Source organism: Castor canadensis, chromosome 19, assembly GCF_047511655.1.
Source record: "Castor canadensis chromosome 19, mCasCan1.hap1v2, whole genome shotgun sequence".
NCBI lineage: Eukaryota > Metazoa > Chordata > Mammalia > Rodentia > Castoridae > Castor > Castor canadensis.
Genome location: NC_133404.1, coordinates 27,758,946 through 27,784,434, shown reverse-complemented (window position 1 = coordinate 27,784,434; position 25,489 = coordinate 27,758,946). Strand labels below are relative to the sequence as shown.

General features: G+C 50.2%; 1 protein-coding gene across 9 annotated transcripts in view; it reads right to left on the bottom strand.

Annotated features, from left to right (window-relative positions):
- Positions 1 to 659: 659 nt before the first annotated feature.
- Apba2 (amyloid beta precursor protein binding family A member 2) overlaps positions 660 to 25,489 on the bottom strand; it is a 306,198-nt gene continuing 281,368 nt past the window's right edge. For 8 of the 9 annotated variants that reach the window (XM_074061687.1, XM_074061689.1, XM_074061686.1 and 5 more), the window contains 8 exons: positions 24,640 to 24,675; positions 21,962 to 22,048; positions 17,378 to 17,563; positions 14,129 to 14,308; positions 12,942 to 13,154; positions 11,436 to 11,555; positions 4,691 to 4,831; positions 660 to 2,026 (listed from right to left, as the gene is read on the bottom strand). In XM_074061687.1, coding sequence (XP_073917788.1) covers positions 1,955 to 2,026; positions 4,691 to 4,831; positions 11,436 to 11,555; positions 12,942 to 13,154; positions 14,129 to 14,308; positions 17,378 to 17,563; positions 21,962 to 22,048; positions 24,640 to 24,675 — 1,035 coding nt within the window. In that variant the 3' untranslated portion in view covers positions 660 to 1,954. The remainder of the gene's footprint in view (positions 2,027 to 4,690; positions 4,832 to 11,435; positions 11,556 to 12,941; positions 13,155 to 14,128; positions 14,309 to 17,377; positions 17,564 to 21,961; positions 22,049 to 24,639; positions 24,676 to 25,489) is intronic. The other variant, XM_074061691.1, reaches the window with a different exon arrangement.

The following is a 25,489-nucleotide window of genomic DNA, read 5'->3' as shown; positions in this document are numbered from 1 at the left end:
TCAATGTAGAGTTGCAGAACCTGCCTCAGATCCTTTGGGTGATCAGACAGAACAAGTCTGTCACTTTGCAGGCCATGAAGGCATCTGGATAGCAGCTCATGGCAGTGGGGTGAGCACTGCTGTGAGCAGGCTGGAGAGGAGGGACTCTGCCTGCCACGGGCCCAGGCTAATAGGGTTAGAGCCTCCCACTCTGGCCTTCTAACTGAAATCCATGCCAGGTGACACCGGACCAAGGCCACATAGAAAGGTATATGATAAGCGAGTTGGCCCAGTCCTGCCATTGTTGATGGGCTGCAAAGGACCCCACAGGATACAGAGGAGTCAGGAAGAGGGGTGGGCCAGTTTCTTTTCCTGGAGGTAACTTAAACTTAAATCTATAGACGTCAAAGCTCCACTGCTCCCTCACCAGTCAGTGGCCTGCAGCTGTGTCTCTTCCCTGGGGCAGGTAGGTAGGGAACCCAGATCTAGGCTCTCACATGGCTGCTGCATGGCTATACCACCTGACACCTGGTGACCTTAGTGTCCACCCTCCAACCTCAAGGTCAAGAGCTCCTGAAACCCCAGACCAGGAGGGCTGCTGTCACCACACAGCACTGTCTGGAATGTGAAAATTAGAGGCGCACACCACCCAGCGGACAAACCAGCCACACGAGGAGCGGTTCATCATGACTTAAAATTTATTAGTGATATGGGCGATATCTTCCTAGGGTCAGCTGCATGCAACACATAGATTACTCCTCGAATACAGTAATCCTAAAGCTTTAGTTACTGCGTGGTAAGGCTTTGTAAGTCACAGTGTATTCTTCAAGGCCTGCGCCAAAAAAAGAGACTTCCAGACAAAATGACGTCGGTTAACATTGATCTCTAGTGAGCTGAGCCAGAGGCTGTGTTCCTTGATCTACACACACTAATACTGCTTGTGGATGGGTCTCCCTTCCCAAGTAATTTGAGCTCACAGCTGGCTGCCTTGGGAAGGGCAGAGGTTGAGTTTTCTGATGTGGATTTTGTTTGTTCAGGGAGTGTGTGTGTGTGTGTGTGTGTGTGTGTGTGTGTGTGTAGATTTTAAACAGGCGCAGATGTCCATGCTGTCCTTATCCTGGGCAGGACATGAGCAGGTTCTCATCTGGCAGGAAGCCCTATGGTGGAGAAGCAGTCAGGAGGGAGGGGCCCAGATCACAGAGACTCAGGCAGGAGAAGCAGGTGTTATTACAGGTTATTGAAACCCTAAAAGTCTGAAGAACTGCTTGCCAAAGTAAAAAAGTCCAAATGGTAAAATATTCTAAAGAAATATGGAATTTTGCTGTTGTGACCATCATCTTTATTTAACTCAGGAATAACTCCTTTCTGGGGTAATACTTACAATCAATCACGTCCCCACACTTTCAGCACAAGTCACATCCACAGCTGGGCTGCCCACGCTCCTGTGGAGGCAGCTGCAGGGTCAGACGTGGGCCTGTTGGGAACCCCACAGGTGTCCCAGCCAAGGGGGCAAAAGAGGGCTGCCCAGTGTCCCCTGCCTGGGAGCTGCCCCTACAGAGGACTCAGTTCATGGCCACATGGGTGGGAGCCTGTATTCACACTCTACAGCCTCAGGGAGGAAAGACATACGCTACACACCACACAGAGCTACCCATGAGAACCCTTCATCAGCTGCAATGGGAAAACAGTTCCAAATGCGGCAAAATACTTGAGTGTTTTTACAATGGTTTGTTCCTGCGACTCTCCTTTGATAAAGACATAACTTTTTTAGGAAAAATAATGAAAAAAACAAACAAACAAACTAGAAAACAGACAACAAAAGGAACTGGGTGGTAAGGGCATGCCCTTCAGGGGAGCCAGTGTCCTTGGCTGGGCTATGGGGTCAGGGAACAGGGCTCTGTCCTGGCTTCTGGCTCCTCTGGGCCCAGGGGGGCTTGCCTGGTGTCCCTGGCTCCATGGCAAAAGCTGGGTGGACCTAGATGTACAGCGGGGTCTCCTGGCCCGTGAGGAGCCTGAACATGGCAGCAGGCATGGTCTTCATGTGAATCTGTCAACAGAGACAGGAGGCTGAGCTGCGGCCTGCCCTCCCTCTCCCTCCCTCTCCTCCATGCAATTAAGTGCAGACAGAAGATAGGTGCCCTGATCCTGTTTGGAGTGCCAGTCTCGCAGTGAAGGAAAAAGAATGGCCTGTGACAGACAGGCTGGGATCCCAATCCCTGTATTTAGAGGGTTTTTACACATGATGCAGTGCTAATTTTCACAGGGTGCCACCAGGGGACTGAAAAGCTGGACTTCTAAAGGTGATTACAATATTCCCACTCAGCTAGGGATACCCTCAGAGACTGCCAGGTGTGCCCTGAGTATCAGTGGCAGGGAGAACAAGACAGAAGATGCACACCCTTCTTCCCACAGTATCAACACTGCCAAAGGCAAGAATTCTGGAACCAGGAGCTGGCTCGCTGAGGGGACAGGGAGCTTTGAGACCCCCATCCTGTGGGGACACTAAGCAAATAACCCCTAGTCCTCTGGTCTCCTTTCCTGACTCCACATGGGCTGAGAACACAACAGGCAAGGCTTAAGATCGCTCCCCAGGAAGGCCAAGCTCAGTCTTCCCTTGAAGGAGGCATGGGGAGGCGGCATGATGACCTGGGATGAAGACAGTCAAGAGCAGGTGAAGCAAAGAGCAGGTGAGCCCTATTTCTGCATTTCACTTCCCTTAGCTCCTGCTCGGGTCCAGGACTGTGCTGTGCTCAGGCCTCTCCTCATCCTGGTGAGCAGGGAAAGAATCTGGGTCTATCTAGGGGCGTAACCAGCACAGACAGGTGAATTGTGCAGATCTGGTTTTCTCATCCCTACCCCATCAGGATTGCTTGATCCGTCCAGATTTTAGCCCCTCTGTCACCCCAGGATGACTTTTTCCATCACAAGATTCATTCTCAGTAATTTCTCAATCTGAAACACACCCCCAAGGTTCCTCAAAACTTCAAGTCTTATTTATCAGTGACTAACTTTCCAAATGTGCTCTGACATGACAGAAAATGCAGGTAGACACTTTAATCTCGCAGCCCAGCCAACAGGGCTGAAAGAATTCTACTGCCCTGGTGGCCTGGCCTGCCTTCCTGCTCTTTGAATATCCATTTGTCTCAGGTCTGAGGAGTTAGAATCATTTCTCATGGTTCCTAGGCTGGCTACCTCACTGGATTGATTTCTCTAGGAATGGGGCTGATGGCTCCCCTGGGGAAAGCCATTTCCAAGAGTCTACTTAAGAAAATTGGATTTTTGCTTCTTGGAAGCCATTTGTAAAAGGAAGCTAACAGCATCTCCCTGGCCTCTCTTCCTTCTAAGGGCCAGCCATCACTAGCACCAGTCCAGGGAAATGTGCCTCATCCCCTGGCCCTGAGGTTTCACAAAATACTGTGTCCTGATGTCACCCCAGGAGGGATGTGATCTGGAGTCTCCCTCAGGAAACAGCACCCACTCCCACACACTACAAAGATGGAGTCTAGGCTTTTTTCCCCATAGTCATGGGGGTAAGGGAGGGGAGACCGAGGACACCTGAGTCTTTGGGGGGCAGGGTGGGGCACAGAATCCATCCCAAATTCTGCCAGGCACTCAACTGGCCCTTCTCTCATGCATCTCCCTAATTCTGCCCCATTGCCACCAACCCCATTAGTGTCATCACTCATGCTTTTTCCAGAAACCCTAGTCCCATTCACTGTGGCCACCCCCTCACACATACCCTACTCACACACACACATTTCATATCCCCCTACTCAACCAAGCTCACACATACCCACACTCACATGCCCATACACTTATACACACCCACACTTACATACACATTCACACACATGTCACAAACACCCTTACCCCCCTCATTCATATGCACACACACCCTTGTATATACCCCATACCACACCCATCCTGGGAAGGCCTCCTTCCTGTGTGCCATGCATCATCCACACGAGCCTCCTGCTCCTCACTCTGAGCCATGCTGCTTACCTGTGAGCCCCTTGAGGATAACTGTGACCTTGGGACCCTCAGCCATGCTGCTGCCATGGAAATGACACCAGAAAGAACTGGACTAAGAAAAGGTTATGAGCCAGAGAAGCAGGAGAGGCTAACCAGCCTGGCTTTGGGCCAGAAGGTGGCAGGAGGGGACAAACTCGATGCTGTGGCCAGAGCCTCCTGCCCTTGAGGGCTGGGCCCGCAGGGCAGGCTCCTAAACTAGGCCTGCATCACTTGGTTCCAGAAACTGCAAGGGAGCTCTACCCACAGCCTCAGCCCTCTAAGACATTTGGCTGCACAGTTCAACAGAGCTGGAGGGATGGCTGAACACCACCTGCCGCTCTGCTGGTCCTTGTCATGGGCACCCTGAGATGGAGACATAGCTGGGCCAGTTCAGCTGATGCCCAGTGGCCCCTGAAGAAGGGGTGGCTCACAGAGGTCAACATAGGGAGCACACACAAACCAGTAAATAGATGCAAGACCAAGGGCCCAGCAGGTGTAGGCTGTTTAAGGAGGGTGGGATCCTAGGAAGGGACCAATGGCTTTCCCAAGGGCTTTCCCAAGGATCCCAAGAGGGGTCCTCTACCCCTCCCATGGGGCTAGATGCTGGTCATGGAAAAAGTACAGGCTGAAATACCCCTAGACTCAGATTCTGACTCTGAGAAAATGAAAGGTGGTGGAGGGGAGGTTGTCCCGGTCTTACCTCTCCAACCGAGTTGGACAGAGCTTGCACTATCTTCTCATGGGCTGTGGCCACTACACTCTGACCGTTGATCTCAATGATGCGGTGGCCGACACGGACACCACCTCGCTCCGCGATGCCCCCTCTCATGAGGCTGCAGATCTGAGTGGACACGGTCAGGTCAGTACACACATTCCCACCACACCCCCAGGTGCTCCACCATGTCCACAAAGATGGAAGAAGAGAAACGGCTCTTCAAGAGAAGGTTGAACACTTCTACACACAATGCAATGCCCTGACTTATAAACAGGGGCTTTTAATGATTTGGAATAGATTTAAGAAAGAGAGCCAACATGGTGGTCTGTGTGGGAAATCATCCAGACCATCAGAATTCCCATGGTGGAGCCTGGGAGCCATTGTTACTGGTGTGGACAAAGAGTGGAAGCCAGCGCTGTACACAGTAAGTACACATTCTGGATGATTCTCTGTCAGCCATACCCTAGTCCTCTTTCAAGGGAATATAATCCTGTATCCCAAGATGATGATAAATTCATCAGCTTATAAGTGGAATTTGGGGAAGGGCAATCCTTGTCTCTACCCACATGCAATATTCATGAAATTCACTCAAAATCACAGAGACACCAGGGAGAGGACAGCAGCCCTGGCAGGTGAAGCCTGTGTGCTCACAGAGAGGAGGTAGGCCCTGTGGAAAGACGGAAGCCTGGATAGCCCCTGTCTGGAGCCAGCCTGCATCCCATGCCTATGGTTTCAACCCCACAATTTGCACCAGAGCTCTGCTCTATTCCCATTCCACTACTGAGTGGCTTTCTGATCATCCCTGTGTCTGGCTGCTTGAACATCCTGAAAGGATATGTGGGTCACTAGCTCTCATGTGTGTCCTGCTCAGCAAGGAAAAAAGGGGGCTATACTCACAAAGCTTCCCCCAAATATGTCTGGGCTTGGCAGACTCCAGAAAAGGCATGGAAATGAAGGCAGCATGATGACAGGGGAGCGTGAAGTCCACAGACACCTCAGCTAGCGTGCGGAGCCCCCAGAAAATCCCCCTCCATCCACTTGGCAACATGGGGACCGTGCTTAGCTCCTTCCCCAGCACTGTCTCAGAATCTCTGCCTGTATCTGAAGACAGGGTGACAGAGTCCAAAGGCAGGTGGAGGGGTACAGGCAAGCTAACGCTGGCCCCAGGGGGCTCAGGAGCCTTGTGAATTCATAGTGGCTTTCTGTTCGTAGGATTTCCTCAATCTGCCAACACTTAACAGTTCTGCTACTGTCTAATTGGTGTTTTTATGACTTTCTGTAGGAAATAAAGTCAGTGGTGGTCCATTTTCAAGGCAAGGCATTTAAGCCTAGCCATTTGCTTGCATATCGGCTTGTGAATGTTGGGATGGGGATGGCAACTGATACACAAACTTAAACTGGGAGCAGTAAATTACAATAGAATGAGGAAATGGGTAAAAACTGTATATGTGCCAGAAGGCACATGTCACAGGGAAACCTTCCCACCACAAAAGAGCCAAATGTCACCTAAAGTCTGCCTCTAAAATTTGACCAGTCCCAAGAGGCGTATTTTAACTAACCCAACAGGAAATCTAGGTGACATCTGGGAAAAGAATGTACACCTCATAATACTCAGCCAATGAGGAACCGGGGGGAGGGACTTGTGCACTAGACGATATAATACTTTTTGTAACTGCTTCCGGTGTCTCTGTTAGCCAGGCATCCAATCTTGCAAGACTGCTGTTAAAGCCTCACTTTCACTGTACTTCACATGTCTCTGAGTCCATTCTTTGAGTCTGGACAGGTGAGCGTAATTCTCGCACTTTTCATATTGAAAAGGGAACCACAATCCAGGGTCAGTTAAGGCAACTCTAGAAGGCCAAAGGTTAGCTGCCTACCACTGTGGGTGGCGGGAGATCTCAGGCAGAAAGGCCAGATCCTCCTCCCCAGGTGACTTCTTTTCACTCTGTGGAAAGGCTTTACCTGTGGACAGCTCTTCTTGGGGACCCTGCTGGCCTGGGAGATGTGGAGACTGTTTGGTGGGGGCTCTGCCTGTGTCAGGACACAGGCCAGGATGGTCTCCTCATCCAGTTTCTTCTGGCCACCTCCACTGTCTGCCCTGCATCTCTCTCAGTGCACACAGGGCATCTCTTTAAGACCGACATAGGTTTAAGTCCATAGGTTGACCCAAGTGGCTCCCAAATGACTCCTATCATTTATTTTGTGAATTTTACGTGGTCACAAACACCACAGGCATTTCCTAAGTGACTATGTGTAGGGATCGTGGGTTGGTACCTGAAGCCTGACCCTTTCAGCACGCAGGATCCTTATCCTGTCCTGACTGACATACAGGTGTAGTCTGATGCTGCAGCCCTAGGCCACTATCACCTGGCCACTAGGACTCCTACAGCTGAGTCTAGTTAATGTGCCACAACCAGGCACTTGGCTGACAGGGGACTTGCCAGAGAGATGGGTAGAGCAGGAGAGGTGGCCTGTGCTGTGGCCATCTTACCCAGAGAGGGCTCTGCTCACCTAATTATCTCCCGAGTCTGCACAAATACTGAGGATTAATTGTTACCACCATCACCCTAATCCAATGACTTAAGGATGTTTTGTGTCAAAGGTTTTGTGTCAAAGTTCCAGAAGAAAGTGATTCAATATGGCCCAGCTCACTTCTCTGGCCTGACCAGAAGCTAGGACTCTCCTCAGAAAGTGTTCTTTGGGTCAAATCCCTGGGGGCTGCAGTCTGTATTCTTGGAGTTTCAAGCCGAGAGGATAGAGGGAAAGCAGAGCAGAGATGAAAATGGGTGTGTGCCTTAAGAAAAGAGAGGAGGGACTCAGATCCTGGTACCTGAACCAACAGGAATCTGGGGGCCCGGAAGGGTATCAGGGGCATCCACACATGCACATAGCGGCAGTGGCTTCCACCCACCAACACATGCCCTGGAGGAACTGGGACCTCAGCACCTGTGCACTTCTGGAGAGGAGGCCTAGTGTCTCCAGGCTGGAGACACTTGCTGATTCCTTGGAGGATGTTGTGAGAAGAGAGAGGTGGGATTCATTTGAAAATAGCATGAGTTGGGTCATCAGAGCCTGCATGCAAACTAATGCATTGTACTTTAGGTGTAATGAGGCTGAAAATGGAACAAGCACTTCTGCAAAACCAGCTCCAAGGTGGGCACAGTTCTCCAGGAGACTCAGGGGACCCTGGCTTCATGGTGCACAGTGATGAGTGGGCTCCAGGCTCCTTGTGGGCTCAGTAGGAAGACGGACTGGTTGGCTGGCCAGCACCAAAGCTATAACCAGGGCCTCATGGGTACTGTGAATGTGTGGCTATTGAAATCCTGAGTGCCAAACACATCAGTCCTGTACTGATTCCAAGTGTCCTTAAGTTCACACATGTGCCTTCCACTGACACTGCAAAGAGGCAGTGGACATGTCCCCTTTGTCCCCATTCTGCCACTTCTCAGCTGGGAGACCTGGGGCAAATATGTCTCCTCCCTGTTTCTTTCTGTGCCTTCATCTGTGAACTGGTGACAGAGGATGCCATTCCACAACTGGACCTCTCTCCCAGGCACCAGCTGCCACAGGGATACCCCAGGTCTTGTGGGAAAGGGGTTGACCATGGTGGCTCCCATTTGCTGGTTCCTGGACCTGTCCTGGACAGATGGACAGGAGGAAATGGGAGCATCTGTGACAATGAGACTCAGGCAGACTGGAAAACAGACAACGTGCATACCCGTCTATATGGCAACATGGCTCCTAGGAGCCAAGACGTGGGAACAACCCAAGTGTCCATGGATGGACAGGTGGATAAATACAATGCATCACATCCACATAATGGAATATTATTAAGTCTTTAAAAGGAAGGCAATTCTGACGCTTGCTGCAACACGGATGAGCCTTGAGGACAAGCACTTGTGACAAGCCAGTCACAAGAGGACAAATACTATATGATTGAACTTATATGAGGTATAAAGAGTCTTCAAATTCAAGACAGAAAGTAGAAAGGAGGTTTCTAGGGGCTGAAGGAGGAGGAATGGAAACTGGTTCAGTTCTGCAAGCTGAGGAGTTCTGCACGCTGGTTGTACAGCATGTGAATGGTTATTAAAAACATGAGAAAAGGATCTCCTAGAAGAGTTGTAACAAAAGAAAAAGGCAAAGTGAATGACTCAGTCACACTGGGGCAGTAGAACAGGACTAGTAGAACAAGCTAGAGCCCCATGAGGCAGAAGTAGAGGACACCTGCCCTGACACACACATGCACACAGCCCACTGTGTGGCTCCCCCCACAACATCCAAACCAATACAGATGGCCCCAGTGTGGGGACAAAGGGCTCACCCTGAAAATCAAGCCCTGCCACCTGCTACAGGAAGTGTGACTACAGTAACCACACCATCCTAGTCACTGCATGATCAGACACTGTGCAGGCTGGCGGGTCTCTGTTTACTGTGGGGATATGCACAGCCCCATGGCTGTGCCAGGCTGGCTGGAATAAGCACTTCAGGTTAGGGGCTTGGCAAGGGTAAGAGGAAACTCCAGAAAGTGTGGCCAGGCCCCTGGGGAGTAAGGAGGCCCAGGCAAGAGCCTCACTGCTGCAGGGCTGGCTGGGCAGCAGAAGCTGAGGACCTGGTTCCTGTACAGAGGCTAGGTGGGGTAGAAGCTGATGCCACAGCCTTCATGGCCACTAGCTCATCCTGACCATACTATGAAGGGCAAGGGACTGGACCAGAGACCCCAGCACCTGTGTGTTTCCCCAAATTCACTCTTCCCCTGAGGTGCACATTAACCCCAGCAGGTGATGACATGCCTGGGGCAAGGACAGACCTGGCCTGCAGGGAGTGGAGGCAGCAGTAGCTGTCAACAGAGGTGGCAGTGGCTGTGGCCTACTATGTTTCCCAGTGCCCAGAGGGCTGAGCCCAAGGTCCAGCCCCTGACCCTCCTGCCACAGTGGTCATTCACACGGACAGGGGCAGAAGACAGTTCAGTATTTGGTGTACTGAAGGATCTGGGGTCTCCTGCCAGAACACAGAGCCAGCTACAGGTGTGGTTGATATGCACAGCTATCTGCATCCTTTTTTCTGGGTCACTGGGGAGGCAGGTCACAGTGAGGAAAAAAACATGCAGATTAATTTCCCTCAGCTAAGACCCTGGCTAGTTCTCTCATGGTGAGCTTCCACACACCCAAAAGAAAGTCCTCAAGGGCCACCACGTCCCCCCCACCTCTCATCCACCAGCCTTCCCCCACAGCACTAAGTGCTGGGGCCTCAAAGACGTGTGGCCCTATTCCCCAGACAGGTTGGCTGAGGCCAGAGGGTGAAACAATAGCCCGTTAGCAAGCAGGGCTCTCTTCACCCACAGTGGTGCCCCATGGATACCCCAAACCCCCATGTTAGGGGTGTACCCATCAGCACCTCAAACCTCAGTCCCTGCCAGAGTCTGAGGCACCTAGAAGAGGATGACATCCCTCCCCTGGATATCTGTGACCTTGGATGGGTGGCCCTGGCAATTTTGTCCTTAAAATTATACATGATTTTCCCCCAGCTCTGCAAAGCTCAGATCTGCAGCTACCCTGAACTGTGCACCCCTCAAACTTCTGAGAAGCCCCATCCCATTTCATTGCCTTCAGCCAGCTGGCCACCTGCTCCCACTGACCACCATCTGTGGGGACGCAGCTGTAGACCCTGCCAGACCTTCCCCAGAAGGCAGCTGCCCTCTCTCCTGGTCTCTGAGGAGGAGGGCTTGCAGCCTCATGTGGCTTGTCAGTGTTACCTTCCTCCTTAATTCATCCCCAACAGGGCACAAATCAGAGCCCCTCCTCTGCCTTGACTCTGCTCTCCTTCTTCACCACTGGTCAGCACAGCTTGACTGACCTGTGACTCTACCCAGGCACTGGGACCCTCTATACATTTCTAGTTAACAGTGGGGAAATTTTACTCTCATTCACAGTTCTCTTTCTAGAATATTCTTCCAGTGTGTTCACTCAGTGTTGTTGGTAAGCACACTCATTTTCTCCCTCTCACCTCCAAACAAATCCCTTCTCATTTACAAGCTCTCTTTAACATTCAGAATTGATTTAAACAATTTGGCATTACTGGCCCCGCTGTGTACTCACTAAGTGGCCATGTCTCTGCCCTCTGGGACCTTTGCAGGAGGAAAACCCAAGGAAATGGAACTCAGGCCTATCAAACACAAGTCAAAGAGAAGGTGGGAACTTTGAAGTAGTACTGGGGAACAGGCATGGATTTTTGGCCAGACCCACACTCACTCGGGCCTTGCATTACCTCTTCCAGGCAGCCCTTCTAAGCCCTTAATGCCTAGCACAGAGCCTAACACATGCCAGGTATTTCATAAATGTCTGCTGAGCAGCTGTGTAAATGAATGAAAGACTAAATGAATTAATGAATGAGTGAACAAGTGTTTTTGGGGCACAGTGTATCTGATGCTACCACAGGTTGTGTGTGTCCAAGCTGCCCGCCCCTCTGAAGTAGGCATTTGCTGTGAACAGCCCTCCCTGGGACATGGGGCCATACTCTGGTCTTCTCTTTCCACCTAGACTAGTACCCAGGACCTGCCCTAAGAGCCCTGGAACACTCCAGGCCCACGTGGCTTAACTGTGGGCAGCCGTACACATTGGACAGGTGCTGGCTGGCTATTCCCCCTCCCTCAGACAGAAGCTGCCACCCTACCTCCTGGTACCCAGTCTTCACACACGGCAGAGGGAGCCCAGGGTGAGGAGAGTGGACTCACAATGCCGTTCTGCACACTGAAGCCCAGCTGGTACTTGAGGTCTGGTCGCTTGATGAGGACCGTGGTGACTGGGGGACAGCTGACAATGTTGAGTTTCACCTGCGTCTGGTTCTTCAGGCCCTGCAGAGCAAGGGGAGCAGAGTCAGAGGCTGGACCTTAGACCACACTGTGAGCGGGCCTCACAGGATCTAGCCAATGATGAGTTAGGTGACAGGGGCGGGGTGGGGACGGACACAGAGTACTGTACCCTGGATGAGATAGGCAGTCGCTTCTTGGCCTCAGTCACCCTCCATACAGAGGGCAAGATTGCCCTGACACTTACAGAGTATCTGGGTAACCAGGGTGGCAGGACACACTGTGCCCCACCATGCTCTGGCATACTCTCTGCCCTGGGTAAAAACCTGCCGCTCCGGGATCCAGAAGCAAGATTCCAGTGCCATTGCGTAGATCCAATGCATGGAGTGTGAGGGTCACCCTCAGGGATCAAGGGAGGGGATGAGATCTAAGGAGAACTTCCTCTTTGGAGTCCCACTGACGGAACACATCAAGGCACAGAGCGGGACAGGCCTGAAACCAAGGGTGGCCTCAGACTCCAGAGGGACATGTCTGCCACTGAGCACCCCAGGCTGCAGGTCTGAGTTAGGTGGGAAATTAGAAGCAAGGGGAGGGGCCTGACCCTTACGTGGCTGCATTTTCAGCTCACCTGGAGACGGGGGTAACCCTGCATGCACATGGAGCCTCCAAAAGGCTGACCAGGGCCTCTCCCTATTTGTCTCCCATTGAACATAGGCTCCACTGGGCTCTAAAAGCCTTTTCATGGAATATTCTGGTCTTGGGAATGCCCTTCATTTCTCAGGCTGAAAGAGGGAGGAGAGGGGGACCTTCCTCCAGCTCCAGCATCACTGGAGTCCCAGAGTATGGGCATGAGACCATGGACATGCCATAGGGTGCCACCAACAGGCAGTGCCTGCTCTCTGGAGTCTGCTCCTTCTGTGGTAGCCATGTGTGAAGGCTCCGACCCTACCTGCTGGTGTCTCTCCTCTGCCTAAAACCCCACTTCAGGGACAGGTAACTCAGCACCTTCCAAAGCCCCAAACCCACAGGTCAGACGATCAGAAAGGAAACCAGCTTCCTTGTGCTGGATTCATGTAAGGTGTCCCTCCTCCAGCCTGCCATGACTAAGGGGGATTTTGGAAGTGGAACTTCCAGTGCTTTCCTGGGAATATCTCAGGTGAACCCCGATGGGTTGGGCACTTACATCTATAGGTCCTAGCCCCTTGGCCCAGGGTCAGCATGGCTCAGTCCTAGGCTGAGTGAAAGGAAGCCTTCTGCTCCCTCATCTAGGGCAGCCTGGGCCTTCTGATTTCAGTCATACGATACAGCTGTAAGATCAACTGACTTTATCACCCATCAGTCACCAGGTGGGTCCTCTGGATTCTCAGTGTCCTCATAGGTTGTGAGGCACGGCTGGAAGAGCTGTTGGGCTGAGGGTCCCAGGATGCTCACCTTGATGATGCCCTGGCAGGTGGCGAGCGGCAGCCCCACCAGGCTGGTGCCATTGATGGACATGATCTGGTCTCCGATGCTTAGCTTCCCCGAGCGGGCTGCCGGGCCACCATTCATCATGTTTGCCAGGATCACAGTGGGCAGGATGGAGCCCCAGCCTGACTCCACCACCACCACGCCCAGAATCTCACCCTTGTGCTTCTCCAGCTGCAGCTGCAAGGGAATTGACAGTGTGAGAGGACCCATGATGGGACTCGGGCCCTCCACACACCAGGAGAAGGAAGAGCCTGGTCCTGCTCTGGCTCCCAAGCCCCCTAAGTCCAGCAGCAATCCTGGGAACCTGGGAGCATGGAGTCGCTCTCCTCCTATGCCCAGCATGGAATCCCTCAGCCCCAAACATGGCTCCAGGGTCCTGGCACGGGCTCCCCACCTGTCAAAGCCTCAGAGACCAGAGGAGTGTTCTCAAACTCTAGCATGCATCCCATGTCCTGCCTGGCCTTTGCTCTGGTCCACAACCTCCTAGTGTTTCCTTGTCTCAAAGGTGGCTCTCTCAGAAAACTGCCTGACATGCATTCAGCAAAAACCCTTATTCAATAAGCAGTCAGGGTCATTTATTCAAAAAGCACTCAGCATCCAGGATCCTTCATTCATTCACTCATTCACAGAAGGACAGACTCATTTATCCAACAAGCAGTACAACTACAGGCTCTATAGCATATTTGCTTCTCTGTTCTAGAAGCTTCTAAAGATCCCGGGGGAAGTCACTAGAAGGTGCTCTACCACTGGCAACTTCAAAACTGCCCTGCTAGAGCACCCAAACACCCTATTTTAAAGACACCTCCCACATGCTTTTCAGAAATATTCCAGCTGATGGTAATAACAGCACTAAAAGGCACATTTTCAAGGTCATTAAGACCGGGTGCAATCAGCTTCTTTGTTTCCAACATCTCATTTCACACACAAGTGCTCAGCTCCAAGGCAGGAGTAAAACATACATCCTAGGCAGCCCCCGAGTCTGTCATAAGGCAGTGTTGTGCACGATGGCTGCATGCAGCCTTGCCCTCATCCTGGTCTGGTGAGCTGAGATGGGGAAGCCCTGAGCACTGCCAGGACAGCCACCCTCCCACCTGCCTGGCTCAGGGCTACAGGAGTTTGGCCTTTGGGGCCTTGCCATGGGTACAGCTTACCTCCTTGCAGTTCTCTGAGTTTGAGAAGTGGATGAGGTCGTCATTATACATCTCCTGGGTATTGATGATGTCGCTGTACTCCTTCTGGCTCAGGTCTTCAGGGTTGATGCCATTGGCCCGCAGGAACTCCTGGTAGGCCACACTGAAGGCCTGCCCAATGGACTGGGCTATAAGCTGGGCCTGTGGGGAGAAAGCAGGCCTGCTAGATACAGGCCTGGACACACAGGCTCCACAGGACCCCTGCAGGGCTAGATGCAGAAGGCACCCGTAAGCCCTCAAGGGACATTTGCTCCAGCCTCAAAAAGCAAGAGATTAACTCTGGGCCCTTGGCTGGGGAAAGATGTCTTCTGTGGACATCCCAGCATGAGCCACCATGGGATCAACCTATCTGTTGCCTTGTATCATTAGGGCCAGGTCCTGACTGTGCCCCCCTGAGCTGCCTTATATCCCAGACATTCCAGGACAAAGCATGGTTTCCAGTATACTTGAGGAAAATAATAAAATATTTGCTAAATATGATATCTTTTTTATTTAACTGGTAGCATTAGTGTATTCTATTTTCACCCATCTTATTCCAAAAATAGACTTGAGGTATCTTTTCTGGGGAGGGTCACAGACATGGTTACTTCTCTCTCCCATATCTATCTCTCCCGAGCTACAGAACCCAGGGCCAAAGGGGTCAGGGCCATGTGGATGACTGTCACTCTTGTAGGGAGGGGTGTGCCGGGCCTATGAGAGGCATGAGACTTTGGGACACCAGCACAGACTCCATAAAGCAGATTACTTCTTTCTACTTCAACAGAATTTCTTCTGTGATGTTACCAATTTTGATGCTGCAGAGGCTTGAACACTGAGACATGCTGGCAGAGCCTTGCCTACCACCTGCTAGTGTGCAGACAAGGGATGATGGGAGGCGAGAGCTACAGAGCCAAGCTCCTGGACCACACCAAGCATGCTGGCAGCTGTGCATCCTTGGGAGAGCAATGGGCCTTTTGGTGACATCTCAGTGCACAGCAGTGCCCTTCCCCTTGTCCCAAGACCTGAGCTGTGTGAGTCCCAGCTTAGTTCTACCCTGTGCTTTCCTCCCACACTGCCTGCTATCAAGGGGACCTTTGAAGGACACTGCCAGCAAACCTGGACTCAACAGAACCTGAAAACAAGGGATTTGACTTAAATTCCATTTTCACTCTGCACAATACACGATTTAAGCACTGCAAATGAATGTGCTTATCTAAAAGCATGCAGGGCTTTCTTTAAATAGCACTGATTCTAGGTTGAAGTGCCTGCCCAAATTAGGCCCAGCAGTTTATAGGAAGACCCATCAAAGTTCTTCATGTTCCCATGCCAGGCATGCTTGGTAATAGGTGGATGTGGCTGTATGGGTACCACCAGGTGGCGCCAGCAGCCTGGATAGGCGAAGATCTGGGTCCTGGAATAGTGGGCTCAGCAGAAAGGAACCAGGCAGGTGGGGAGAAGGTACAAAGGCACAAAGGAGGCTTCTGGGAGGAGCAGAGGGGCAGCGAAGGGAGCCAAAGAGCCGCAGGGATCTGTCCTGCCCTAACTGGGATCTCAGTGCTGCTGTCTTGCCCCCATTCTGTCTCCACCTGAAGGAGGTCTCCCAGCTGGGAAAGGAGGTCTATCTAACATCAGATCCCTTCACCACTAGACCTAAATCCTGGTGGGATGCCCACTGATCTTGGACTCTCTCTAGGGTTCTCCTGGGACTTGCACCTCCCAACTCCAAGTCCTTATCCTTGGAGCTACATTCTCCCTACCTGATAGAAACTCCTGGAGAGACCAATGTCATCAAGGCACCTGTGAATGTGCACCGCAGTGGAGCACAATTCAGGATCCCATAGAATCTGGTTGGATGCTGGTTGCCTCCCATTTTTTCACTTTTCTCTGGGTCCTTGACTAGGAAGAAGCCAGCCTAGAGGGACTTCTGTGCCTAGCTGAGGCCCCACTCCTACCCTGCTCTGCTATAAGGGTGAAGTCCTGCCCAAGCCCCAGCTGAGGTCAGGTGCCAAGGCTCTCAGTGCCTTGCACTCAGAGGTGGCCTCCTGCAGGTGGGTATGGGTACTGGAGAAAATGGGGAAGAGGAAGCTGACATGCACAAGCACTAGTTTGCCTGGCCTTCCACGCAGGCAGCCTCAGCCAGGTTCCCTCCATCTTATACAGGGGAACCCAGACTCAGTAGCCTACACTGGCAGAGTCACAGGAGGACAGGATCCTCTCTGAGCCGCTATTCTGGGGTGTCTCACACCCCATGTAGGCAGGTCCTTTTCTCCTTCTTTCAAGGACCAGCTGACTACTCATCCTTTGCCATTTGGCCTACTCCTGCTTACACTACCAAGTACTTGAGGCCTGCCTTTCTTCCAGGTCTCTGACACATCCTCAAGCCCCCAGTCACTCAGAAATGCCCATCCAGGTGTCTACAGGTCTCCTTGTAATGGGACAAAGAATATGCATGTGCACTAACAGGTCTGTATTTAACCACTGTCCTCTCCTGCAGATTTGCCATTGTTCCAAAGCATTTCAAGTAGACAACTTCTTAGATTCCGCTAAGTTGCCCAGGCTGGTCCTGAACTGCTAAGCTCAAGCGATCTTTCTACCCCAGTCCTCCCAGTAGCTAACACTATACCTGTGTACCACTTTATGGTCTCTTAGTGAATCTCTGATAGTTTAAAGTTGATTTTTAAAAACTTGTTATGAAGTGAAATAACATACAAAGGCAGATCCCAATCAGAGCATGCCTCCCTGGGCAATCCTGACATGTGTAGGACTGGTGGTGTGGCTCAGGTGGTAGAACACCTACCTGACAATCCTGATGTGAAAATGTGCATTGTAACAACAGAAAAGTTAAGACAAAAAATTAACTTCATTTTAGGGGGAAAGAGTTTATAAAATGGTTTCTTCAAATGAATACTTCCCCTTGTATATTTAACTTTGGTTCAACTTGTCGACAGCTCCTGAAGAGTTTATTTCATGAAGGGAAATAAAACTCTGTTCACTGTCTTTGCAGACTCAGAGAGCACAAGAAAAATCACTGATCTCCCAGGAAATGTCAATAAAGGCACTCGGGCCTTTACAGGAAATCCCCCAATGGGTGGTTTCCAAAGTGTCTAGAATTCTGGAGCTACCACGGGTGTGGAGCCCCTGGGAGATGGGGTGTGGAGTCCCTGGGAGATGGGGTGTGGAGCCCCTGGGAGATGGGTGGATGGAGGGCATTCCATCCATGACTTTACTTACGTCTTCTGACTCGAACACGTGGCAGATCATCTTATACTGCTTCTTCCCCTCCTGAGCCCCAGGTGTGGTCTCAATGCAGTCTTGAGAGGCTGAACGGGGCATGCGGCGTCTGGCCATCAGAACCACAATGTTCCCAATGTCTGCAATGTAGGAGATGGTGCGCAGGGCGTGGTCCATCATGGTTTCCTGTTGGGAGAAGAAGGAGAGGCCTGTGTCAGGGAACATTATGGCGACAAGCCATTAGCAATAGCTCTAGTTTGAAGGTTTCTCAACCTTGACCCTATTGACATTTATGGCCAGGTCAATCATTACTGTAGAGGGCTGTCCTGTGCACTGGAAAATGTTGCAGCAACCCTGGCCTCTACCCACTGGATGCCCATAGCGCTTCTCCTTTCCACAGAAGAGGACCAAAAATGTCTCTGGCCATTGCCAAATGGCCCAGAGGTGAGGTGGGGGACAAAATCACCTTGGTTGAGAACTACAGCTCTAGTGAATAGTGTTTTAGGTTGGTGATTCAGAGTCAAAGTGACCAACATGGAGCTCTGCCTACACTCAAAGAGGTATGATGCTGAATGGAGCTCTCCATGTAGTGAAGCTGGTCCCCTTCCATGCTACAGACTATCCGTGGCTCTGGAGAAGGGGCTCTTCCTGTGGGGTGTGTACTCTTATGCAGACTCAGTAGTCCTGCAGACAAAAAAGGTATCAAGGCCAGTGTTTTCTACCAACTCAGTTCTTTCCAGGCAGCCTGGGTCTGAGTCAGGAGGCACTGAGGCAGATGCTTGCCTCCTGTCAACTGGTCTCCACAGCCAACTTCAATTCCCTTGGCCCCTGGCAAGTTCATTACTCTAGATGGCTTTTGTCATCTGACAGGAATCTCCCCCAAGCATCTTGCTCGTGACCCCTACCTAATAAAGCTGCACAAAAACGCTCTGAAAAACTAATCAGTTGGTGGTTTGTGCCTTTGTTCTCCTTTCACAAAGAGGAATCAGGTGTCTGTAACCTTTACTGCCCTTCTCCTCACAAAGTCTACCTCTTACAGCAAATACTTTATCTCCTGATTTCTGGCCACTGTCAGAGATGCCTGACAGTGATGCTCCTACTCTGTGTCAATGGCAGAGCCACTCTTCTCACAAAGGCTGCCTCCAACATGGTGGCCATCATCTCACCTATCCTGCCTGCCTGAGCACTTCAGCCTCCACACTCTCTCTCACCTGTGGGAGAGGGAGTCCACTGCCAACGGTTTAATTTCTGCTGAAAACGGTCTCGTGATGCAACCTTCTCTTCCAGTTCATCCTAAAGAGTGACTTGGAACAAGCTCACAGGCTACTGGTGGCCCATCCTCCTGCTCTGCATGGGGTCCTGGCATGAGGCTAAGCCAGAGGCCGGGGTGCAGAGAAGAGTTAACATGGAAGCGGGCCAGACAGCTGCGCTGAGAAAGGTCTGTCTGCAAGGCCTGCCCTCAGTAGGAAACTGGATTTCAGGAGGGTTGTCATCACCATAACTGGTAAGTATGACTCACTCCACTTGAACAGTTTGTGCAAACAACATGGCTGAAGCTGGACATCTCCTTTCTTCCCGAAAGTCTAAAATTTTGGTACATGCCAGGCAGAGCGTACCTATATGACCGCCCCTGGGCACTGAGTCATTATAAACTTCCCTGCCAGACAATACATGTATGTCCTCTTCTGTGGCAGGAGAACTCAGTCCCATGTGACTCTATGGGGACAGGACTCTGGAAACATGCACCAGGTTTCTCCTGGAAGTCACCCAAGCACCATTTCCTTTGCTTATTATAATAGTTTGAATCTCAAGTGTTTCCCAGTAGCCAACAGTTGAAGGCTTAGTCTGCAGCCTGTGGTGCTACTGGGAGGTAGTGGAACCTTTAAGAGGTGGGGCCTAGTAGGAAGAAGTTTGGTCACTGGGGGCATGACCTTGAAGGAGATGTTGGAACTCTAGCCCTTCTCTTCATTTCCTGGCTACTATAAAGTGAACAGTTTCCTTTGCCTCATGCTTCTACCATGATGTACTGCCCTGCCACAGGCCCAAAGGCAATGAGGCTAAGTGACTGTTGACTGAAACCTCTGAAACTGTGAGCCAGTATGTCTTTCCTCATTATGAGTTGACTTTCTCAGGTATTTTTATCACAGTGATGGAAAAGTGACTAACACTAATTATGTTCTGTACCTACTTGCTACAATATATCTTAGCCATGAGTATAAAAATGTGCTAATTCCTCTGAGTCCTCCTAGGGCACCACTGAACCTGAGTGGTCTTGATGACTCCCAATACAGGTGGGTAGATGAGGGAATGGAGGATAGAGGTATCAGGGGATCTAGTTTAGACGGTTTGCCCACAAAAGATGAAGAAACAAAGTCCAAGTCTGAAGCATCACAAGCCAGATGCCTCACCTCTGCCAAAAGTCAAAGGTACTCCCTGAGCTTTCACCAAGTGCAAGGCTCCAAGGGAGAGGCTTGGAGGGCAACACACAAATATCAGTGGCACAGGGTACAGGCCTGAACCTGAATAGACATGCAAGGAGAAAGACAAATCACAGTGCCCACTCCGAATGTGCTGAGGACTTCGATGGGCATGCAGGCAACCTGGTGGTAGGGTTGGGAGCAGGTCATGGCAAGACCCACATAATGGACATATCTCAACTGCAGGACATGTCCTGCTGCCCACTCTGTCCCCAAATGCTAGAATCCCCACGTTGGGGAATCAGGGGAGGAGCTCGGGGCTTCCAGCAGGTTTCCACAGCCACTCCAAACCCACTGAGCCCTGAGGAGATGCCACCCAAGTCTTCTGCTACCTGCTGAGCTCCCCATAGCTCATCCAGTAGCCCGGTTACATAGGCTTTCTACAGATGGTAAGGGAGAGCGTTATGGTTTGAATCTTGAAATATCCTCCAAAATACCCATGCGCTGAAAGCTTAGTCCCAAAGTATTATTGGGAGGTGGTGGAACCTTCAAGAGGAAGTTAAGTCATTAGGGGCATGTTCTTGAAGGGCATAGAGACTCCGGGCCTTCTTCCTCTCCCTTTTCTTTCCAGCCACCACAAGGTGAGCTCCTTCCTCCATCACATGCTCCTCCCATGATGTGCTAGCTCACCACAGGCCCAAAATCAATGGGGCCAATTGACCATGGATTGAAACTTCCAAAACTGTGAGCAAAAACAAACAACCCCATTTTTTCTTTTTAAAGTTGATTATCTCAAATATTTTGTCACAGTAATAGAAAGCTAACTAACACAGAGAAAAATACACTGATGTCGGGAACGAGGGTCAACGCTATGGGACAGGGCATATGTGGGATTGGGATGGTGAGGAGAAGCCTATGGTGTCAATAGGAGGCAGAAGTATGACCTCATAGCTTTTAAAACATATACCATCTAGCTTTGTGCATTGCCAGGGCCCAGGAGCAATGATAGCTCACTAATAATGTGCACAGCCAGTACCTGTGTCTCTGTTTTTGTATGCCATTACCCAATAAAAGGAATCATGGGGCTCTGAATAAATGGCTGGCTCCAGGTCCAGAGCAGGGAAAATACAAGGTGAGCTCAGAACATCTTGTTCACTCAGAAAGTGAGGAAGCATTCAGTGACTAAAGGAAGATGCTAAGATGATAACATGAACTTGAAAAGGCCCAGAGTCCACAGTGAAAAAGAAAGAGGGAAAATCAAAGGCAGAAAGCATTCTTCACAGAAGAATGCCAGCTAATGAAAGTAGAAAGTCTGGTATCATTATAAAATCACCACTTTGCACTTCTTATGCTGTAAGCAACTCGGGCAAGACCATCAATGGATGGTAAAAGTATCAGGTTACCACAAGGTCCAGAGTATCATATCACCATCTGACTCCTTGCCAAAAGACAAAGAGATGAAGATTGAGCCAGCCTTGCCAGGACCAAGGAGTGGGAGCCTCTGACTCTTTCGGAGTCCCAGCCAGGCAGCCTGACTCTGAGCCTTAGTTCATCAGTGCCTCCAGCGAACCCACTCTCTCATGCTCCATCTCAGCTCTGCCATTCTTTCTATTTCATACGTGGTCACTTTTTCCTCACTTATGTTTCACCGTCTTCCCCACCAGAGGTAAAGGTCACAAAGTGATTTAGGCATGAAAAAGAACAGATTTCTGGTAGTGCCTTTGCAGAAGCACCTGGTTCACAGACTCTCCAACTAGAATGCCAGCACTGGGAGGCAATAGGTCACCCTGAGATTTCCACCTTGCAGCTGCATGTGTCAGGCTGGGCACATGGGGATTTCAGGAGGTCCTTCTAGAATCCTGATGGATAAAGCAAACACTTTCAACCCAGCCCTCACTTTTCCCCTGTGTTTTGCCACTGTGTAATCCCAACTGTAGCTTCATCACCTGGGGTGGCCTTTTGTCCTTCCAGCCCGATGCTTCTCAGTTTCCACATCCACAACCCCCTCAAGAGCCAGGCTGCAAAGGTGAAGCCCCTGGGAATATGTCTTCCCTCCTGCACCAGGGATAGTATTTCTGCAGCTGGACTCTGCTCTCCTGGACCTACTGAGGTGTGAACTTGGGAGCTGGTTTATATGACTTTGGACAACTGTCTTTTGAGTGCTTACCTGTGTGTCAGCATTTAAAACTTTGATCCTCTGAGTAGAGATGAACAGGTCCACTTCTGTCAGTGTCTGGGTGTCCCCTTCAGAATTCTAAGAAAGGACAGTGGATGCTGTTACAAAATCATTCACTCCAATGAAGGCGTGGACCTTATCAATTACTCTGGGTCCTCCATATGGAAGGAAATGTTACTCCAGAATGAAGTCTGGAAATCTAAATGCCTTGACTGTGAATAGAAGGGGGAGCCAAAGTCTGGGGTCTCACATCCTCCCCTCAGCAACAAGCAAGGCTGCTAGCCTCTCTGGCTAACCCTTGTTGTGGGAATGAGTGAAGGTTCAGAGTCATTAGACATGGGCTAGGTTTCTTGGATTGGGGAGTTCTAGTCTCCTCAGAAAATGGGGAGATATTTACATAGAAGTCAACCTTTGCTTCTGATTTAAACAGTCATACTCATATGGACCCTGTTGATAAGACCTTATAAAAACGATAAGGAGAGTAAGACCCAGCCAGGATGGGTCCAGAACAGTACTACAGTGACACAGAGAAGAGGGAGAAACTGTCACACAAATGACCCTGATTTGTAGGCTCCAAGGGAATAAGCTAGTGTATGACTGATAGTTATGTTTCCATGGACTGTTCTGGAAGCTGAATAGGCTACTACTCAAGGGCTGCCCCAAAGCACGGCAGGCTTAAATTGGTTTTTACACCTCTGAGGATCCTAATTACTACTGTGCAGTGGTGATGAAAAATAGGTTCTTTGGTTTGCCCAGTGGGGTGAATAATTCTGTGTGGTTACTTGGGAGCCCACGGTGTTATATCTTCTACTTCAAAACAGCAGAAATTGTGATTTAATTACTCACTGGAAAAATCTCATATAAAAAAATCTCCTTGGTGCTGACAATTCCTCAAGAATTCTGAGTTGCAGAGGGGCCCTATATTATAATGATAAATTTGTATTTCAGCTCAGTTTTCAAAGGAAGAGCTCTTCTGGGCTTTCAGTCTACCATGGATGCTAGTGGTTTTAACTAATTAGAAAGAGAACAGAGTCTTAAACAATCCAGCTTAAAAATAAGTCTCCAGGATTATGCAGAAATTTTTCCTCTATATTTAAAAAAGCAGGTTATATTTGACATCTGTGGACTTTTAGAAGTTACATTCTGGGACTGTAGCTCAAAAGTGGGTCAAAGCCAAAAGAAAATCAGAAAAGTTGCAGGTAGACATTTGTGTTAGTGACACTGGTAGACAGAACTCGAACCCCATAAATACACTCCAAGTGCAATAGGTCCCAGTGGCATATAAATGGATGGAGCCAAAACCCGGGCAACACAAAGGAAGAAGGAAAGTCACCAGGATACTCCTCGGCCAAAGAGTAGAAGGAATCATTAGCACAGACCCTATAGATAGATGCCAGAAACTAGGATCGGCCTATGTCTGATGTATAGCAGCATCTGCTAAAATGACCCTTAATCAAATGTAATCTGGCTGCTGAACCTTTTTGAGTTGGGTGAACCCAGGCCCAGTTCCTCCAGAGATGATGTCTCTATAGAATTATTGGATGTGCAGATCCTAGGAGTGGGATGTGGTAAGGACTCCCCTGCTCCAGCCGTCTCCATGCCTGGGCAGTCCAAGTGTGGCCTGGGAGGCTGCAGACAAGGGCCCCTCTTCTTTGTAAGAAGCACGTCCAACTGCAGGTGTGCAACTGGGACCCATTCTGCTTTGCCTGGAGGCCCCAGCAGAAGGTCTGCTTGGGCAGAGGGAGAAGGGTGAGTTCCTTCAGTAGCGGGGAGATTCACTGCAGGAGAAGGGAGCAAATGCTGGGGATCATAGCCCCAGAAAATGTTGCATCTTCAAGGTGAAGAGGAAGGATAAAGGTCTTGTTGTTTAAGCAAGGAAGGAGGGGTCAACAAGCCAGTGCCATGGATTTGCCCTGGGTCTTCTGACACCAAGTTTTTTGAAGTGTTCTATATGAGGAGATAGTTAGAAAGTTGTCAGCATTTACTAAGTGACTAAGTTAACAAACTAAGAGTTAAATGTCAACCCAGTTTTTTAAAAGTCAGCTCAAGCTTCAAAAAGTTTCCTTCCTTCCTTCTTTCCTTCCTTTCCTTCCTTCCCTCCCTCTCCCCCTCCCTCCCTCCTTCCCTCCTTCCTCCCTCCTTCCCTCCCTCCTTCTACTGTGGATGGAACCCAAGGCCTAGTGCACACTAAGCAAGTGCTCTACCATTGAGCTACACCTCCATAAAGCATCTCACAGGCAAACTCGTAGTCATTATCCTGGTTTAATAATTCAAACTTAGTGAACCTAAATACCAGAACAATTTACTTAATGCTATATAAGAGGCCTGGGGGGAGGGGTGCTAGATACACCACATTGTCACAGCAAATGCCACATTTGAAAATGTGGGGACCTCACAGCATTAGCCATGCTGTAGGACCTGAAAGACTCTAAAACAAAAAATAACAAAGAGCAACTACTAAATTCCTCTAAAAGTGGGCAGTCACAAAAAGTATTGTTTGCAGTTGCATTCAAAAGTCTAATATTCACCTACCGAAAAAAGAGCTTTGCAGGGTTATTTGGATTCCCACTGGACATTCCTCTCCCCTACACAACACACACCACCACACAGGGCAAACCACAGACACACACACAAACACCCTTGTCCAGGGCTACAGTGGTCCTACACACCGCTTTTTTCTTGATCTTAGCGGCCTTTTGCATCCTCTGAGCAGCATGTAAGAGAAAAGAAAAGCAGATGGGCACAAAGGGAAGGCAGGTTATCTCAGTCTGGTGCTCAGCACCCCAGTACTCCAACCTGACATCCAGCAGAAGGACAGCCACCACGGTGTTGAGCCCACAGTGATCAAGAGGGGTTTATGTATGTTCCCCTGCAGTGCTAGAAATGACTGTCAACCACCCCATGTACAGAGGTGTGGCCAGCCAGCAGGGAACAAGCCAAGCTGTGTCCGAACCCAAGGCTTTTGTCAAGGGACACTGGGAGCAGGGCTTAACCCTGACCTGGGTTCTTTTGGCTTTCCCTGACCACTGTGGATGGCCTCAGGGGGCCCCTTTGTCCCCTCAAAGTAAGTACACAGTGAGGGCTGGAAGAGGGCTGAGAGTATCACTCACCCACATGGACTGGCAGTGTGTGCAGGCCCCCATCTTGACGCTGGCGGGGTCAGTGTCCCTCCCCACCCCCACTTAGCTTTGCTGATGTGCGTTCAACATCTTGGCCAGCCTCACCCACCACTGACAATCAGGCAGACTGGAGCTGCAAGTACGTCAGAGTTTTTTCTTGTGGTCATGCATTTTAATAAAACATGATTTACTTTCCCCGTTTCTGCAAGTATTTTGAATGGTGCTAAAAATACACATAGGGTTGGAATGCAATTTTAGTATCCAAAGAAACATGTTTTGTGACTGGAATGGTTCAGAATGACATCTTTTATAGATCATGTTTCCGAGGGACTGGTAGGCCTTGCTTTGTTTTTAAATTTTTGGTAGTACTGGGATTTGAACTCAATGCCTTATGCTTGCT